Source organism: Dicentrarchus labrax, unplaced genomic scaffold (assembly GCF_905237075.1).
Source record: "Dicentrarchus labrax unplaced genomic scaffold, dlabrax2021, whole genome shotgun sequence".
Classification (NCBI taxonomy): domain Eukaryota; kingdom Metazoa; phylum Chordata; class Actinopteri; family Moronidae; genus Dicentrarchus; species Dicentrarchus labrax.
The window spans coordinates 14,215,873-14,234,449 of record NW_026136707.1 but is presented as its reverse complement, the minus strand read 5'-3'; the positions used below and the strand labels follow the sequence as shown (position 1 = coordinate 14,234,449).

General features: G+C 38.2%; 4 protein-coding genes across 4 annotated transcripts in view; 3 read left to right on the top strand and 1 right to left on the bottom strand.

The window, feature by feature from the left end:
• Positions 1 to 253: 253 nt before the first annotated feature.
• Positions 254 to 5,026, top strand: LOC127366559 (serum paraoxonase/arylesterase 2). The gene is made up of 9 exons (XM_051405612.1): positions 254 to 397; positions 535 to 605; positions 681 to 736; positions 1,964 to 2,126; positions 2,837 to 2,963; positions 3,080 to 3,283; positions 3,372 to 3,453; positions 3,946 to 4,074; positions 4,265 to 5,026. Exons 1-9 carry the CDS (start codon positions 321 to 323, stop codon positions 4,424 to 4,426), a joined length of 1,071 nt encoding a protein of 356 aa, XP_051261572.1. The 5' UTR covers positions 254 to 320; the 3' UTR covers positions 4,427 to 5,026.
• Positions 5,027 to 5,704: 678 nt separating this feature from the next.
• Positions 5,705 to 10,083, top strand: LOC127366555 (serum paraoxonase/arylesterase 2). Its single transcript, XM_051405609.1, has 9 exons — positions 5,705 to 5,837; positions 6,083 to 6,150; positions 6,387 to 6,442; positions 6,615 to 6,780; positions 8,320 to 8,443; positions 8,529 to 8,729; positions 8,840 to 8,921; positions 9,591 to 9,719; positions 9,797 to 10,083. The coding sequence occupies exons 1-9, from the start codon at positions 5,752 to 5,754 to the stop codon at positions 9,956 to 9,958; spliced, it is 1,074 nt and encodes a 357-aa protein (XP_051261569.1). The 5' UTR covers positions 5,705 to 5,751; the 3' UTR covers positions 9,959 to 10,083.
• An 85-nt stretch (positions 10,084 to 10,168) lies between these two features.
• Positions 10,169 to 15,092, bottom strand: LOC127366550 (potassium channel subfamily K member 5). The gene is made up of 5 exons (XM_051405591.1): positions 14,772 to 15,092; positions 13,532 to 13,643; positions 11,427 to 11,593; positions 11,153 to 11,321; positions 10,169 to 11,013 (listed from the first exon to the last, which is right to left on the bottom strand). The coding sequence occupies exons 1-5, from the start codon at positions 14,958 to 14,960 to the stop codon at positions 10,319 to 10,321; spliced, it is 1,332 nt and encodes a 443-aa protein (XP_051261551.1). The 5' UTR covers positions 14,961 to 15,092; the 3' UTR covers positions 10,169 to 10,318.
• Positions 15,093 to 17,614: 2,522 nt separating this feature from the next.
• Positions 17,615 to 18,577, top strand: part of LOC127366519 (uncharacterized) — a 33,599-nt gene continuing 32,636 nt past the window's right edge. Inside the window, exon 1 of the mRNA XM_051405495.1 lies at positions 17,615 to 18,358. The gene's annotated coding sequence lies outside the window, so the exon portion shown is untranslated. The remainder of the gene's footprint in view (positions 18,359 to 18,577) is intronic.

Below are 18,577 nucleotides of genomic sequence, written 5' to 3'. Positions count from 1 at the left end.
TCCAACCATTCGGAATCATGCAGCATTCACGTGCTTCTCATATGTGGGAAATCACCAACGTCTCGTGTTCAATTGCCTCTGATTAATGGCAACAATGGCACAAATGTTCTGCATTTTATCTCACGAATCAAGACATGCCTATGCGGGGCTACACCGCCAGCTGCAAGATCAAAAATGAATTCTTAGGTACGGATTTGTTTACATATTTCCGATAGCTTTGAACGCAGCATTAGTCGCGCCTGCTGTGGCACGCCTCGGCTGCAGTGCTCGAGCACTTTAAAGCTGTTTGTAACTTTTTTTTTGCTTATCGTGATTCCGAAATGGGAAAGGTGGTGTTTATTTCGATTATAGTGGCTGCCTTATCTGCGCTGCTCGGAGAGAGGGTCGTCAACTTCAGGTAAGTCACAAAGCAACTCTGTTCATGTTGAAAGGAAAGGGGTATTTCGGTGTTTGTAGTTTTTCTGCAGGAGAAAGGGGAAAAAAAGTTGTGTTGTGACCACCTGCGATAATATAAAATCTGTCCAAACATTGCAGGAAAAGGACCCTCGCTTCGAATGAGCTGGTCCAGAATCACCTCCCCAACTGTGTCGCACTCAAAAATTTGGGTAAGTAACGTAAACACCGTAAAACAGTGCAGCAGAAAACACGAACATTAAAACTAACTGTTGTCGTACTTTCAGATTATGGCTCAGAGGATATAACGATTCTTCGAAACGGGCTCGCCTTTATCAGCACTGTAAGTATTTGTGTTGAAGAACAGCCAAAAGCTGCCAAAGTTCAATAAACTTATACTAGAAAACAACTCATAAAGGCAAGTGTTCACACCCACACACTCTTCTAACTTGTAAATTTCAATATTTCAGTCAGGACCGTTAATCTGTGTGACATTGTAGAAGTAAAAGGGGAAAACGTCAATTGTGGCTGCACCAAATGATTATTTTCATAGTTTTTAAAAAAATGATTAATCATTTAGACTATAAAATGTAAATGAAGAAGAAGAAGAAGAAGAAGGGGAAAAAAAAGATGATGAATAATATCACTTCCAGATAGGAATGCATGATAATTATCGGGACAGATAAATTATGAGCTGATAATGGGAAATATATATTTTTCAGATTAATTAATAATAATTTATTTTTAATTCTAATGCAACACTTTTGATGGGCTTTATGTTCTATGAAAGCCACAGTATGGTTGAAGTTTTTTGTTCACTTAACTAAAAAAATAAAAAGATCCTTTTGTGTTTTTGTCCTGTAAACAAGATGTCAATTACAATTGGTTGTCCATCTTTGCTCACTAGACCTTGCCATCAAGTGTGCATAAACTGCAAGTTATTTTATTTTTTAAATACAAAAAGTCAGAGATCACATCTTAAATAGTCCTGTTTTGACTGGCCAACTGTACAAAAAGAAACCATATTCAATTTACAATCACTTATTGGTCCAGTGTGTAGGATTTAGTGGTACCTAGCATTGTAATTGCAGATCACAACTTCCCTCGCTTTAGCCTCCCCTTCCAAGCACAAAGGAGGAACTACGGTGGAAATGGAAATTTTATTTCTGCCAATAGATCTTACTAAATGTTACACATTGGACCAATCAATTCATTGTCAAAATAGTTTTTTTTTTTCTGTCAGTCAATTAATCATTGCAACACTATCGTTGATGTGCTCAACATAGCCTCAAATTAATGTTTGTTTAACCCCACTGAGGATCTCCAAAGATCAAAAATCCTTCCTGATCCCACTTTACAGATCACATGTATTTGGCCAGCATCTCTTCAACTGCACAAACAACTCTTATAACTCCTGCCACTAAATATGGGCTGATGCCTGTTCTTTTCCTATCCACCGCCCCTGATCAAAGGTTGTTTTAAAAAAATAAAAATTAGAGTATGGTGTCATAATTGGTTGGGCATTGTGTTTTATAGTCTGTATAATTTAATATATGTTTAATATGTCAAGGGTCTGAAGTATCCTGGAATGCCTGTCTCAGATGTGGCTGCAAAGATCTTCACCCTCGATATGCAAAATCCTCGGATGAAACCAGTGGAGCTTCGAATGCCAAGAAACTTTGATCTGGAATCATTCAACCCTCATGGCATCAGTGTATACACCGATCCAAGTGGTAAAAGCACTTATCACCTACCTGTGGTTGCACACAGGTCTCTACAAGAGATCACTTGAAAGGCAAAAACCCTTTCTACTGTTTATTTTTTTCAGTTTAATCCACATTTAACAACATTTATATTTACAGATATACATTAATAGCACATATTTAAATACATTTAGCGTTAGAAAACTTAAAATACATTTATTTTCAGCTCACCTGACTGTCACCACTGAAGACTATGCCTGTGTGTGCACGTAGAGTATGTGGACAAACCTGTTGTGATAATCACAGTGGGTACCCTTTGGGAGCAATGGGAGGTGTGTTAGTATATTTGAACACAGTGTAGATCAAATAATGTCTGCAGCCAGTGCCTTTCCTTTTTTATTATGTCCGTGCTAAAAACAGTAAGTTATTTGGGTTTTTTGAGGGAAATCATCAACAACAGATTCTGATGCATCCTTAACCAGTTCAGGGTAACAATCTTAAATGTGTGTAACTACTGCAGAATGTAGCAGCTCAGTAGCACAAGTACCGAGCTGTAAATTCTCATTTTAGCTTTGATAATTCTCTTTTTTACATATGTAGTCATTCATGCCTTCACACATACATACACACACACACACACACACACACACACACACACACACACACACACACACACACACACACACTTTCAGCTTGGTTGTCAGTATTCATTTTACAATGCTTACCTTGTTTCTTCTCAGATGACACAATATACCTGTTTGTTGTCAATCATCCTGACCAAAAAAGCCAAGTAGAGCTGTTTAAATTTGACGAGGACAACCTCTCCCTGGCGTATCTGAAAACCATCAAACATGAACTTCTCCACAGGTACAGTGTGGTGATCCATTTAAACTGTACCTTCAATGAACTGCGCTTGAGATTTACTGAGTAGGGAGATGTAGTCAACCTGCAAACATTTTTTTCAATTCTGATCTATTTTCCAGTGTGAATGATATTGTTGCAGTGGGAGTTGAAAGCTTCTATGCAACCAACGATCACTACTTCACTCATGAAATCCTTAAATGGTTTGTGGAAGCTCTGCTGGCTCAGCCTTGGACTAATGTTGTTTACTACAGTCCTGAGGAAGTCAAAGTGGTCTCTGAGGGATATTACTCTGCAAATGGCATCAACATCTCACCAGACAAAAGGTAAGAATGATGTGCAGGGCTATGTATATGGTCATCCATGCTTCAAATGTCTGAGTTTCATCATTTTGATATTCTTTCTCATTTGTAGGCATATATATGTGGTAGATTTGTTTGATCACAACGTGCATGTGCTGGAGCGGAAAGAAGACAATACATTAGTCTCTGTGAAGGTAAATAATAAATATTAAATATTTGTTAAACAATAACTCAATATGATCATATCATCTTTGTATAATTCCCCTAAAAGTCAACAAATACTAATGCGGAATTACTACCTAGTTCTGGTTGACATTGATTTCAGAATAAATGCAGAATTTGAATACAAAAAGTGTCCTTTGAAGGAAACGTAATGTTAATTGTCACAGTTTGATGCAGGACATTAAGTCAAATGCAGTTGTTACAGGCTATTGCTGTAAACCACAGTTACTCATTTGCTGGAAGTAACTTAAAGTTGAGTTACATGGATTTAGATAAGAGTAGCTGCAAATAGCAAATCATTTTCATGTAATGTGATTTAAAGCGCTACAAAACCAATGTACGCTTATGCTAAACATTAAGTGGAAACCAGTACAAAATCAGATGACACTAGAATTGTCCTTTTAAGATAATAAAGACGCCATGATGAATGTATGAGTTTAACCTTGTGTATGACACCTCACCAGTCTGTGGCTGTGGGTTCACTCTGTGACAACGTCGAAGTTGAGCCTGAAACCGGTGACCTGTGGCTAGGCTGTCACCCTAATGGCTGGAAATTGTTCATGTTTGACCTCAAGGACCCACCTGGATCGGAGGTTTGTCTATTCACTTTTAACCAGATAGTAAATTGTGAGAGACCTGACAACATTACAACAGACTAAATATATAACTATATATGTTGCTGTATCTGCTATGTTCTGCTTATCTAAACAGCTGATCTGAAAACTTATACTTTTATTTATATCCTTATAATTTCTTCCTTTTCATGATTTATGTTTTCTTCAGGTCATCCACATCCAGAACATTCACTCTGATCAGCCAGTGGTGACTCAGGTGTACGCTGACAACGGCGATGTGATCATGGGCTCCTCGGTAGCGGCTACCTATGGGGGGAAGTTGCTCATTGGTACTGTGTTCCATAAAGCCGTGTGCTGTGATTTGAAGTAGGCAATGAGTCTTGGACTGCTGCACCCGACGCCAACTCCAGTAGAGCTACAAAACGAAGGAGACATGACATTTAAGTAGAAGAGTTTAAACGAAAAGAATCAAAATTTCAGTTAAAGTAAAGGAAATTGACCTCTTTGCAAGGCTCTCAATCCGATCGCTGTCTGATTGAGAGCCTTGCAAAGAGGTAAAGTGATATTTTAACCTGTTGTACTAGGGAGGATCTGGTAACAGACCAAGAAAAACCTCTCAGCTGGTGTAAAAGTGCCTGAAGGTCTCCCAGGAGGAGCTGGAGAAAGATCGGTGGATGACGTTCACCTGATTTTGTAGCAATGAGCCAACAGCGTATTTCAAAATGGTGTCCGACACAGAAACGACTGAAGTAGTTGTAAAACAGTATTTTCAATCAAATGTGAACAGTTCATATAATTGCTTTGCTGTGTATCGTGAAAAGAATATATTTTGACTGGTCCCCAAAAATGCTAAATCTATGCATATGCAATGTGTGTGAATTGATGTTTTTACATGTGGTAATTGCTATTGTTAATCACATTTGTTTCATGTTTTTGAATGTAAATAAAATAATAAAGAGTCATGTTTCAACTTTGTCTAGTGGTTCAACAAATATGCACAAAAAAGTGGCATGTCTGCGGACAGATGAACGCACACAAAATAATGTAACTTTCATTTGCAGTCATTTAAATTTATAACACAGTCCGTTTGTTTGGTTTAGAATATATTTGTATAAATATATAACATGTTTTCTAGATGAAGAATTTAGTTTGACCTTGAAACTAGTGATTGGATAGATCTTCTATGCTGGCCCCGGCTGAAGATGTGTGTGAAGCCTCCACGTTTTATAAGTTAACAGAATTAGTTAACATCCATATTTGAGGCATTCTAGTTCACCACAAGCTCATTGGTTGTGCTGTTATTGAGCTTCTGCTGATTGTTGTTGCACTGTGTCATGAATCTATCGTTCCTCTGTACTTCTAGGTAAAAATAGAAAGTGAGGCAGTAATTCTAGTTTTATATCTGTATGTGTTGCTTGTTATGTTTTGTTTGTTTTGTTCTTTCTTCTTTAGGCCTGAATATCTTATTTTAAGGTGTGCTAACACACATTGAGTGTGATTAAGATCATTAAATAAATACTAACTTTACTTGTTAAATCTAAAAAAAGAAAAAGGAAGATGGTCCATATGTGGATGACAATTATTTCATTGGAAAAAGTCATGCTTCTTCCACACAAAGACACTTTAGTGCCATCTCTGGTGCAGCTATGTAAATTCTCTCTGAATGTGTTCCTGTGTAACCTTAGACCTAAAAACATGGCAGCCACGAATAAAGTCCTTGTTGCTGCTGCTGTTGTTGCTGCCTTTGCAGCTTTAATTGGATACAGATTTCTTCAACTAAAGTAAGTATTTCTATTTCTATTCTTTTATAGTAGAGGTTTGGTGTAGTAGAGGTTTAGTTGACAGCTTATTACAGTAAGTAAAAGATCAAGTATGAGTATGCAGGAAGAAGGGAACAGTTCACAAGTTTATTATTATCCAAGCCCTGCTAATGACACAATTATAAAATATGACACAGTAGACTTGCAGGTTCCAGTTTTGTTTTGTTCCCTATGAAATGCTTTGTCATATTTGATTTTCTCTGCAGGGAAATCAGCCTTTCTACCAGAGAAGTGACAGTGAAACACCTCAACTGTCACTATTTAAACAATATTGGTAGGCATTCTTGGCTTTATGTTAATGTCAGTGTCTTAACTTTGGGATTTACATTGTCACCAATGTTCTGTAATCTAAACATGTTTCTGGACAATCTATATGTAAAATGTGATCATGCACCAAGGGTCTAAAGTCCAGTTTACTGGCAGTATAGGTCAAGGGTGTGGAATGTGGTAATGCTGGGGTCAATGGGTGGTGCACTTAAAGAACTTAAGTGTTGATTTTGTTTTGTACAGAATATGGGGCAGAGGACATCACAATACTTAAAGATGGACTGGCCTTTCTGAGCACAGTATGTTATTAAAATCTTTGCATAGTTGCATGAATGTTCATCAAATATTCCTCTACATTATGCTAAATTATGGATCAACATTTTTGTCATAGTTAGTTGACATAACTTCAGGAAGAAGTGCATTGTCCCTGCTCAAGTAAAATCACAGAACATCTTAGTGTTTTCCACTCAGGGCTTGAAGTTTCCTGGACTGCCTTCATTCTCAGATGAACCAGGGAAAATGTACATTTTGGATCTGCTGCACCCAAAGCCAACTCCAGTAGAGCTACAAATCAAAGGAGACCTGGACCTCAGCTCTTTCAACCCTCATGGCATTAGTGTATACATTGATGAAGCAGGTGAAGTACAAGTCAGGTGCAACATCACAACTATAGAACAAAGATATGAAAGTCTGTGCATCACGCATAATTTGTTAAATGAAGAGGAATCTGATATTGTAGAAATCTTGAATCAAGAGGATATTGCCTTGTATTGCAACAACTACATTATGAAAAAAAGTCAAAAGCCTTACACAAAATGCAAATTCATTAAAATATTTTGTTTTTTAATTCAGCTTTTACGCAAGTCATGTGACAAGCAAGATGTTGTATGAAGAGTCTGAAACTAAAATATATATTATACTGGTCTAAATCCCAAAGGATATTTTTTAAATGATAGATTAACTGCTGTTGTTGGCCATCAACATTTTTTTAACCAGTAACATTTAAACAACTTAATTACGAAATCAGATTGTGAGAGGCAGCCATGTTTAAACTACATTTTAATAGCCTACATGTTCACAAACATTAATTCTTAAAGGCCAAAGTAAGAACTGTGGATATTACTTTAAATTAATCAATATAGAGACATTAAATAATATACTTTAATACTGCAAAGTCTTGAAAAAAGGCAAAATGGCAAAAAAGTACAAAAAATGAATTAAGTTCCAATTTCGTGTTGTGTTCTGCTGAAGAAAAGACATGACTTTCCTTGAAAGCACCTGGCAAAAAATTGTTTTGACTCATGTCTAAATTCTTGGTGATGAGCAAGCCAACATAGTTTCATTAAATAGAAAAAATTAATATAAAGAGGAGACCTGTAATCATCGGTATATGCAAGCAAGAATTTGGGTTTTATTTCTATTACTTACCAGACTTTGGAGGACCCTTAAATTTATATTTATATATTTTCAGATAGCAATTTTATTTTGCCAAGACAAAACGTAAAGTGGTTTTGAATGGATGTTTATCTGCTGCCCCAGAGATGTTATTTTCAGGGAGTGGATCACTGGAAAAACTATTTTATTCATGGTGGATTAGCTCTTCTTGATTTATTTATTTTAACAATAAAAATAAGAGAGAAATATTTTAAAGTTAGAATCCTTCACAGTTAAATCAAACCAGATTTTTGTATTATTTATGGTCTGCATTTTTTCATATGTATTTACATTCAGCCATTTAGTAGTTTGTATTGGTACTGGCACAATCCCACAAGGGGTTAAAATTCTTCACAAGTACAACAAGGGATTCAAAGGTATGCAGTATGTAATCCAGTGTTACTGTTTGGTGTCATTGATATCAGACCCACTGTTTACTGTTCACTCTCCTACAGCCGTATCAGAGCTGTCTTAATTTCCTATTAAAGCTAACTCAGCATTTCCTACTGCTGTTGCGTCACATTAAAATCCCATTTTATGGGACCTGTAGTGGTAACCGCAGTAACCATGAGTGTTGCCCAATCCGCCATGACTGAAATTTTAAGGATTACAACTCTCAGTAAAACATAAAATTGCCATGGTGTGACAGTAATACCAGAGCACAGGTCAAACTCTGTCAGAAAATGTGTATATTATAAAGAAAAGAGGAGAATAATGACCACACACTGCTATTTGTTTGCAGAGGACTCTGTGTACCTGTTTGTTGTCAATCACCCTGAGGATAAAAGCCAAGTAGAGATCTTTCATTTTGTTCAGGAGAACACACTTGTGCACCTAAAAACTATCACCCACCCCCTACTCCACAGGTACATACTGTATAATAAACCATACACACTATCACACATTTGACCATCTCTGTATGCCTTTAATCTTATTCCTCATGTCTTTCAGTGTAAATGACATTGTTGCAGTCGGAGAAGAAAACTTCTACGCCACAAATTATCGCTCCTCCTCCATTGATGCACTTCACTTACTGACTGTTTTGTTGGGTCTCCCGCGGTGTGACGTGGTATACTACAGTCCAAAGGAAGTGCGGGTGGCAGCTGATAGCATCATGTCTGCAAATGGAATCAACATATCGCCTTGCAAACGGTTATTCCAAATTAATTTTGCTGCATGTGCATGTTTTTTTATTTATTTTCCAAATGGATATTTCATTTGTAATGCTAAAATAATAACTCAGGAATAGTCTTTTTTTACAGGTATATCTATGTCTCAGATATCATCGACCACGAGGTAGACGTTTTTGAAAGACAAGAAGGGGAACAATTAGTGTATCTTAAGGTAATGCATTGTTGTCTTCTTTCTACCTTCAGCAAAAAAAAATATAGAAGGACTAGTTTGACATTTTGTGAAATATTATATATATAAAGCTTATTATTTGCTTATTAAAGCATATTAAGTTTTTGTACTGTTTAAACAAACAAGATATTATGTGTTGAAGGTCCAGTGTGTAACATTTAGGAGGATCTATAGCAGAAATGAAATATAGCCAAACATACCTTTGAATATATTCAAAGCTATGTTTCATTAGTGTACAATTGCCTGAAATGTAGAATCATATCTACAGAGGGAGCGGGTCCTCTTCTATTGAGTCCGCCATGGACAAACCAAACGCTGGCTGTAGATAGGGCCTTTTGCTACTTCGTGCTACGTTGAGTTGAGGGGTTTTCAGTAGGCTGCATTCTGCAATCTCAGCGCTAGATGCCACTAAATCCTACACACTGGTCCTATAATTACTGACCTTTAGAGGTGTTGGTAGGTGGATTCTGTTACATTTGGACAGAGCCAAGCTAGCTGTTTCTCTCTGGCAAGAAGGCAAATAATCTAATTTCCTGTAATGAACAATTTTTTTAAACATCACTATTGCTGTGATCTTTTGCAACTTAAGCCAAAAAACAACATTTATACATGTTTTAATCTCTACTCACTATATGTAATGTTTCCAACCAGTCTGTAGCTGTTGGGTCACTCTGTGATAACGTTGACGTGGACCACAAGACCGGTGACGTTTGGCTGGGTTGTCACCCAAATGGCATCAAGTTGTCACAGTATGACCCTGAAGATCCACCTGGCTCTGAGGTTAGTGTTTATAATGAAATAATATATCAACACAGTTATTTGAATTTGCCTGATACATTTATTTATGTTTCTTCCAGATCATCAAGATCAAGAACATTCACTCAGAGCAGCCTTTGGTGACCCAGGAGTATGTTGATAATGGCCGTGTGATCATGGGCTCCACTGTAGCAGCTCCCTATGAGGGAAAGTTGCTCATTGGCACCGTTTTCCACAAAGCCCTGTACTGTGATTTGAAATAATCTGTGTATTCTGTGTCTTTGATCACTACTGTGTAAGAAAACTGTGTAACAGAAAATTTTGTAAAAAAAGATTTGGATGACTATGGGATGAAAAAAATTAAATCTTGCTAGATACCTGACACATACACTGGCTCATTGTGCATGGTTAATAATTGAATAGTTGATTCAAATAATGGCACTGTAAAGTAAGAAACCGTCTAACAGGGCAGCTTAAGTTTGTATCGATTTATTTAGTATCATTTTCACAAAATGAATTCTTGATACATACAGTATTTACATTACTTAAAACTCCTACCCACAACAGAGCCTGACTGATTCCATAATTTTTGGCAAAGGTAAAGGTAGTTTTAGAAACGATCTTTACCCTTTTTCATCTTTATCCAAATCTTCTTCATCTACTACCTTGGAAATTGTAAACCTTGTCCCTCCACCATCCGGGTGCTGTACACTTTCCTCTTCTGCAGCCTCTTTGGTAGGCACAGTGAAGACAATACCGTTAGTTTCTGAATCAAATGCACAACTGTCCTTGTCCTCATTATCAGTCCTCACAAATTCTGCAGGTTCAGAGCTTCGGTTGCTTTCTTGTATTAGAGAACACTCTCCTTTTTGTTCATCTTTGTCCGCGACGGCCTTTGCATTCATGAACACGTCACTGATACTGATCATGCGTCTGTGCCGGGGCGAGTGTTCCAGGGTCTGGATGTTGGTGGCCAAGATGTCGCTGCAGCTTTTTGAGCGATTTATGTTGTCTGAAGGCTTTTTTAGGTTGACTGTGGCTCCAATCATCTTGATGACAGTGCTGTAGTCTTCGTCCTTCGGGAAGTCGAAAATGTCAATAACGGTCGGCTTTACATCTGGGCTGTCCTCTACAGGCTGGGGTTCTTCATCATAGAAGCGTCTGTGCCTGTGTCTTCTTTTCTTTAGCACCTTGTGAGCTTCCACCACCATGTGGACGTTCCAGCTGAAGAACAGAGACAGCCAGGCCAGGCCCATGTAGATCCATATCTCTGCAAACACTCTGTACAGTCTGGGGTATTCAATGTTTGGATTTACACCTGAAATGAGAGTCAATTAACCGGTATGAGTTTTATATCACAGGACTTAAAAAAAGGAAAAGTTCAGACCCACAAATGACTTCATGGACACATTAACCTTAGATAAAATGAGTGACATTATGCTAAAAATCAAACCTACCTGCCACATAATCTCCAAAACCAACCGTTGTGAGTGTGATGAAAGAGTAATAGAGGCCTTCCAGGTAGGTCCATCCTTCCACAGACATGAAAACAACTGGAGGGATCACCAGATGCACCAACAGCCCCCATAACAGGAATATGGCTGTACAGGTCAACTGGACCTTTTTCTGACAGAAGGCAGCAAAGAATCATATTATATTACAATAACTTGATGGAATTGCCTTTTATTACATTATTCACACTAACACCTGCTTCCAATCAGACCATCTTACCACTGATATGCCTTTACGGATCAGAACCTGGGACAGACGTTTGGCCCGGTCTCCAAAGAATGAACCCAGCTCACTTAGCCACACCAGACATAGGGGGATCCCACACAGACCGTACAGGATGCAGAACACACGACCACCTTTAGTCTTGGGAGCGACATTACCAAAACCTGTAGTTAAAAAAAAAGAAGAAATATTATTGCACAACACTGAGAGATATAAGGAATGTTTTATAAAGGTTAATACACTGTAAATATTGGCTAATCATTGGTTAATAAGTCATGTATGAATCATTAAGCAGTAAGAATAAAACTTGGGAAACAGTTGGTTACAGTGTAACTTCCTCTATTACGTGCTTTGTCTTTTTAAGATTATTATTTATTATCTTTTATTATTGAAGGCCATCAAATGTGCACTAAGTTATTCATTAATCAGGTTTGAGGTTTTTTTTTGTTCTTAATGACTAATGCAATGTATTAATAAATTATTTTTCTTATCACAAAGTACTACTACTACTACCAATACTACTACTACTACTACTACTAATAATAATAATAATAATAACAACACATTTTATCTGTATAGCACATTTCAGTAACAAAGAGCTTTACAACAGCAAAATTAAATTCAATGACATTAAAACAACAGCATTAAAATAACAAAGGTAAAAATCACAAGATGAGATTTAAGATAAAACAGTAGAATAGATTATTAGACAAACACATCAAGGAATTAAGTAAACACACATTTGAAAAGGCATGTTTTTAGATGTGCTTTAGAGAACTGATAGCAAAAGCCCAGTCGCCCGTGCTTTTCAATCTAGGAATCTCTAAAAGGAGCCATTGGAGGATCTCAGGCTACACTTACACTCATATGGAATTAGACAGGCATTGATATAATCAGTGGCCAGTCCCATCCAGACCTTAAAAAGTGATAATTAAAATCATAAAATTGATTCTAAAAAGCACAGGCCAGCCAGTGTAATGAAGTTAAAGTTTTGTTAGAAATGGTGAGGAGTCTAGCAGCTGCATTATGAATTAACTGAAATCTGGAGAGGTTGTGTTTGCTTCAGCACAAGTAGAGTGAATTAGAGTAGTTTAAATGGGATGTAATAAATGCATGAATGACAATTTTCAGATTCTTGTAAATTGAAAAATCTGCCAGAACCAGAATATGGTCAAATTTATTTGAGTTTTGAGAATTCTGTGATGAAACCAGTTGTGGATTTGGCTTGTCTGTAAATCAGAATGCAGAAGGTCTGTGGGTCGCCTGAGATAATAAAATAGAGGGCTATAGATACAGAAAAAGACAGTTCATTTGGGCTTATTCAACTAGGGGAAATATATTATCCTGGGTCAGCCAGGGTTTGGTGATCAGGAAAAAAAAAACTCAAGATCATTCCCGACAATAAAATCGGCAGGCTACATAAAAATTATTTGTCGGTGCGGGTTGCCTTCTGCGGGTGCCGCCATGTTTCTGGCTGAAGCTTAAGCATTTTTCACAAGTTCTGCGGCCGCCGTAGTTTCTCCAACACACATCACAGCCTGTCCTCATTCTGACAAATACAGACGAATTTGTAAAACTGAACAGCGGTGTTCAGTAAATTGCAATCTGAAACTTCTTCACTAGATGCTACTAAATCCTACACACTGGTCCTTTAAGAAGAACAAACTTAGATAGGGTTGAACAGCATCCAGTATGAGTTTACACTGAATTGAAATAGGTTACAATTGAGATTTAATTGAATTTTATTCCTAAAATGTAACGTGTAATGTAATATAACTTAGCCCTGGACAGTCTGGATTGGTTGTTGATGAGCATATGAACAGCTGAGGGACTGACTGGTATAGGGGCCTGCAGAAAAAGTCAGATAAAATAGGCGGAGATTTCCTCACACTGGACACAAACTGCTTCATCCCATGTCTGTTTAGGTGAATGCCATCCTAAGTAATGCTCTCTCCAGAATGAATCAAAATGGTCAATAAACTCATAACCAGCAGCAGTACAACATTTCTGAAGCCAGAGCTCTTCCTCAAAGAAGTGGACCAGACAGAATAATATCATTATGGAGGATTATAGGTGCCTGATACTGTAGATCTAATACAAACCTATAGTGGTGACAATGGTGGAAGCAAAGATGACAGAGTTGGTCCAGTCCCACGTGTTGCGATGAATCTCTCCGGTGATGGACACACCTTGGCCCGCGGCCTCTGACACTATCTGGGTGAAAAACAGTAAATAAATCTCAACACAACCCATTCACACACTGCTGTAACTTCTAGCTACTGCTTCCCCTTAATGACACCGACAGCAAACAGCATTTAAACTGCGTATCACGACTTGAAATGTATATCAAAGTCACAACGGAGGCAGCCATTACAGCAGCAGACACACCTTGGGCAAACATTCAAATAGTTGCGGCTTCAGCAGACATGCACCTTCACGCTCAGCACACGTTGTTTGGATCGTGAATGCGTACAGCTTTCATGTGCTGTAATAAATAAGACTGTGAACCAGTGAATGAAATGGGCCAGTGCTACTTCTGATTTTTGTCCACAAGTACACTTACTTATTATTATTACTGAGTACCGCCACCTCTGTTGTGCATATAGCTACCACCACTGAGGAGTGGAGTTTAGTATTTTTTTCCCGAGGTTTAAACGAGAGAAGTGGTGAAGAAATAACGGCCTAAACATAACTACTTTGATGCTTTAATGCAAGTTCAGTTTTTGGACCTCGGTATTTCTGCCTACAACAATGCTGGGGAGGTCCTAACGCCATAGTAAGTGTGTAAACACAGATAGATTAACACTAAAACAACAGCACTGAATATGTCCTTTGTTCGTTAAAAAGGATAAGAAACGGCAAAACCAATTAGCGTTCGGTTTTCGGTGTGTTTAGGGTTAGGGTTGTGCTGAACTAGGGTACTGGAACCTTTTTTGGTCTCATTAAGACACTGTGAACATCGTTATTTAACCAAAGAATAACTTTAAAAAAAGAAAAGTATTTTTATTGACATAATCCACTTCAGGTTGGTGTTTGTTGTCTGTTCGTAAAAGCAGGAAAAACGGGTTCTGAGTCGCCACATATAAATGTAACGAACTTCTCTTTTACTCTTCCAGTGTTTGTTAGATAAGCTCGAATCCACTGTGGTTAGAGAAATACTGTCTAATACAGCTTTCATTCATTTTGATATAAAAGCTTTATGAGGATTGACGGGCAGCATATCAGCCGTCAATCTCCGCAAAGTTACAGTAACAACAGGCAGCAGTAAGAGATACATGGACAACCTATCACTCACCAGCCACAGGTTTCCTGCCACACATTTAAAAACAAATGGATTCATACCTCCAAAATCTCATCCAGACCTTCTTTAGTCAAACAGGGATAATTCTTCACAATGTTCTCCTTCTGTAGCTTATATTTGTCTCTGGCTGATTTCCAGTTTGGCTCTTCCAGGATCTGGAATATCGCGGCCCCGATCGACAGGTAGAAAATAATACATGATGTTAGAAACGGGCCCTTATCATCAGCCATATTAAAGTCATAACTTCTACTCTTTCGGCACCGAGTAAGATCTTATTCCCTACAAAGGGCTGTCTGTCGTCATCCCCAGCCGCTCTGCTGTCTTCCTGGTCACTGTGTTGTATTACACTGGGTGTTGATTGATTCAAACTCAGCTGCATTGTTCAGGGTTTTTTTTTTTTCTTTTTTTTTTTTGTTATCTTTTTCCGTCAGAAGCTGAAAAACTTATTTTTAACCATACATTGAAATGACCCTATTATTATTATTATTGTTATTATCCTGTTCACAATAACCAGTGGAAAAGTACAAACAAGCCCCAGTTTCACAAAACTATAAAAATAGCTTATATGGATTCCAATTTTTTTTCATGCATATATGGTATCTATCAATCAATCAATCAATCTATCTATCTATCTATCTATCTATCTATCTATCTATCTATCTATCTATCTGTCTATCTGTCTATCTATCTATCTATCTATCTATCTATCTGAATACCTGCATGAAGCAGTTGTGGAAACGTTCAACAGGGGGCAACATGCCCTCAGTAGGCTGAACAGGGTTTCACACTTTTTGTGAAGAATCATGAAGCATGTGTTTGAACTGGTGCGTGTTGGTGGTGGCGGTTGCGCTTATCTTCATGTACGACCATCCAGAAGGCTGTAGCGTCAGTGTGTCAAGTTAATCACACTGGGTGGACCCTGGCTGCTCCGCATGATAATGGATGAGAGGTGTTGTCCTCCGTGTGAGAATATACTGCATGTGAAAGTTGAATGGAAGTATATTTAAGTTTCTTTTTTTGTCAATGAGAACTGAAAAAATAAAAAATAAATAAGCACTGTGGGGTAAAGGGACACTCCACACTAATTTTACCCATGATGTCCAGTTTATAGGCATGAACAGTGCGATATATTGTTTTTTGGAGCTTCAACAACTTCTGCTGCTTTAAGTTTGACCATCCTCTTTTTTTTTAAATCTGTCTATTTTTTGTGGGGTTTTTTGTCCGTCTCAGCTTTATGGAAGAGTACACCTTTAAGGCCAGATATATTTGACTAACCAACTGGGACTGAGCCAACACTGGCCGCTGGGTTTTAGGTAATACTGAGGCAGATGTTCCATCTGTAGCAGCTGCTAGACTGTACTGTACCTTATGGGGATTCGCGCTGCTATTTAAGGAGACATACAAGGTCATTAAATGGAGCCAGATTTGTGTGTCAGTCTTGTACACATGATAGCAACCAAATAATAATAATATAATATAATATAATATATATAATAATTTATAATAACACCTCTACACAATTATTTAAGTTACTCTTCTAATTTCCTCTGTCTCCTACAATGAAAAAAAAAACAAAAAAAAAAAACAGTTCTCTGTATATGCTCAGAGGCTTCCAGTTTTTACATGAGGCGTGTGGGAGTTGAATATTGGACCATGATTGTCTTGCATACTAGTTGTGACACAAAACCATGCTTGTATGTGCACGTCTTAAACTGAAGTTTAATGTGAGCACAGAGAAACTTCTCCCTCCAACAGATCAATGTGAAAATCCTGCAAATGAAGACCAAACATTCAACTAACAAAAAGCTAAAACACAATTTGGAGAGGGGAGGAAGACTTTAAGGATGCACCACTTTATCTGAGGGGGACAGATATTAAACACTTATACATCTATTAAAATCCATGCTTCATATTTATTTAGGAACGACTTGTTACAGGCACTATCATTACTAATAAGCCCAAGTTTTGTTTTCTTGGTGTCTGTAACGTGTACTTTGTTGTTAAGTGTTTCCTACCTTCTCTCTCTCTCTCTCTCTCTCTCTCTCTCACACACACACACACACACACACACACACATAACAGCGCCCCTGTGTGGAGCCACCAGTAAAGTCTGCATGCAGAAATGGCTCCACATACAGAGGTATGGTGGTTGTGACTTTGCTGATATGAGACCAGTCTCTGTACAACTGGCACAAAAGTTGGCAGTAGCTGAACAAAAGGCTTAATCTTTGACCACACATTCCTCTCTGATATCTGGGCCCTCATACCGAAACTACTGAAGTAAACACACCACCACACAGCAGGAGAGCTGCACCTGCTTTTGCGCTTAGCTGTCATTTTGATTTAAGAATCCTTGGTGCCAACACGAACACTATTTCCTTGACGCCTCCTTAAGTGCTTCCCCCATCTCTCTCTCTCTCTCTCTCTCTCTCTGTGTGTGTGTGTGTGTGTGTGTGTGTGTCTTGTAGGCAGTTTGCATTACTTCACCCGCAGTCAGGAACTACACTGCACCTGACTCACCTGCAAACAGAACTGCCTGGACATTTTAAGTAAGGACATGTAACGCTGTATCCCTCAGAGCCTCCCAGCATGTCATTACCTTTAGTAACAACACGTAACGACTCATCAGGGTTTTTTTCCCCTTCCACGCTCCCACCTCGCATCTCCACCCATCACTACTTAGTGCTTCGTCATTGCTGCGACGCCGCCTCTCAGTGGAAACCCTGATCGATAGTCTCCCAACTTGCTCTGGAGGGAAACGCCGGAATTATGACACCAAAATAAAGGTGGAGGAAAACGCGCGGAGGATTCATCCGTCTGCTCAGGTATGAGGCTATTATTGTTGTTGTTGTTGTTGTTGTTTATATCGCACACCTTCCCCGGCGAGGTTGTTCATTTCCCCGTGTGCTGGCGGCGGCGGTTCGCTCAGAGTTCAGCGCGCCGTATTTAGAGGGATTATGTCAAATGCGACGAGCTCACTGATGTTTGTGCTGTTAGGCTGCATAGGAAATAATAAAAAAAACAGTGCTCACAGTTTAGTGTAGTGCTTCGAGTAGCTACGCTATAAAAAATGATAAGAAATGTCTGTGAAGGGTTTGTTCTGAGGTTGCTGTCACCAACTTACAGACTCATGCTTTGGAAAGCAAACAGCTGATTTCATTATCAGAAAGAAGAGAACAAGGTCAAAGCTAATCCTGTAGGAGTTATGTAAATGATGTAGGTCTGTTTTTGTGCTGATAACAAGGAGAAATCTAGAGGAAAACCTGTAAATTTCACTTATTTATAAGCATGTTTTTCTGTTCTCCAAGGATACTAGCACTGTATGTTATGTGCTATGTCCTGATTCAGGCTCATAGTTTATGTGATGAATTAGTAGCTTATGTGCTCAGGCTACCTCTTTAAGTGATGTATTATGCAAAATGCCTTCACCTGAGTACTGTACATCTGCTTGACTTTGTGTGCCATCACCTTTAATTATGTAAACTCTCTGTCATGTGTCCTGTCACATAGATAAAATATGTATTTTACTGACCTGACACACTGTTTTCCCTCTCTCTGTCTCTCTGACCTGGCCACACTGTCTGGGATTGCCCATGTCATCTACAATGACCTTCTACATGGATTTAATGTGAGTATCAATATTGTTTAAGTTGTATGAACAATATGAATAACTAAGGCATTGTTGTAGTAACGATCGGATTGAACCACTGGATGTAAGGCTGATTTGGGGGGTATTGTGCTGCTGTTTTGCATACATAATGACAATGAATTGACCTTATGAAGTAGATAAATGTCCCCTTAATATACCACAATATGATTTAAAGGTAATGTAGAGTTTAATTATAAT

Bases quoted from the DNA above. Each gene is read 5' to 3' on its own strand.
- LOC127366550 (XM_051405591.1), bottom strand. From the start codon at position 14,960: ATGGCTGATGATAAGGGCCCGTTTCTAACATCATGTATTATTTTCTAC. The intron at 13,644-14,771 runs GTATGAATCCAT...TTTTTCACCCAG, and splicing joins GTCTGGATGAGATTTTGGAG to ATAGTGTCAGAGGCCGCGGG. The intron at 11,594-13,531 runs GTTTGTATTAGA...TTTTAACTACAG, and splicing joins CACCATTGTCACCACTATAG to GTTTTGGTAATGTCGCTCCC.
- LOC127366555 (XM_051405609.1), top strand. From the start codon at position 5,752: ATGGCAGCCACGAATAAAGTCCTTGTTGCTGCTGCTGTTGTTGCTGCC. The intron at 5,838-6,082 runs GTAAGTATTTCT...TTTTCTCTGCAG, and splicing joins TACAGATTTCTTCAACTAAA to GGAAATCAGCCTTTCTACCA. The intron at 8,444-8,528 runs GTACATACTGTA...CATGTCTTTCAG, and splicing joins ACCCACCCCCTACTCCACAG to TGTAAATGACATTGTTGCAG.
- LOC127366559 (XM_051405612.1), top strand. From the start codon at position 321: ATGGGAAAGGTGGTGTTTATTTCGATTATAGTGGCTGCCTTATCTGCG. The intron at 737-1,963 runs GTAAGTATTTGT...TAATATGTCAAG, and splicing joins GGCTCGCCTTTATCAGCACT to GGTCTGAAGTATCCTGGAAT. The intron at 2,964-3,079 runs GTACAGTGTGGT...TCTATTTTCCAG, and splicing joins AAACATGAACTTCTCCACAG to TGTGAATGATATTGTTGCAG.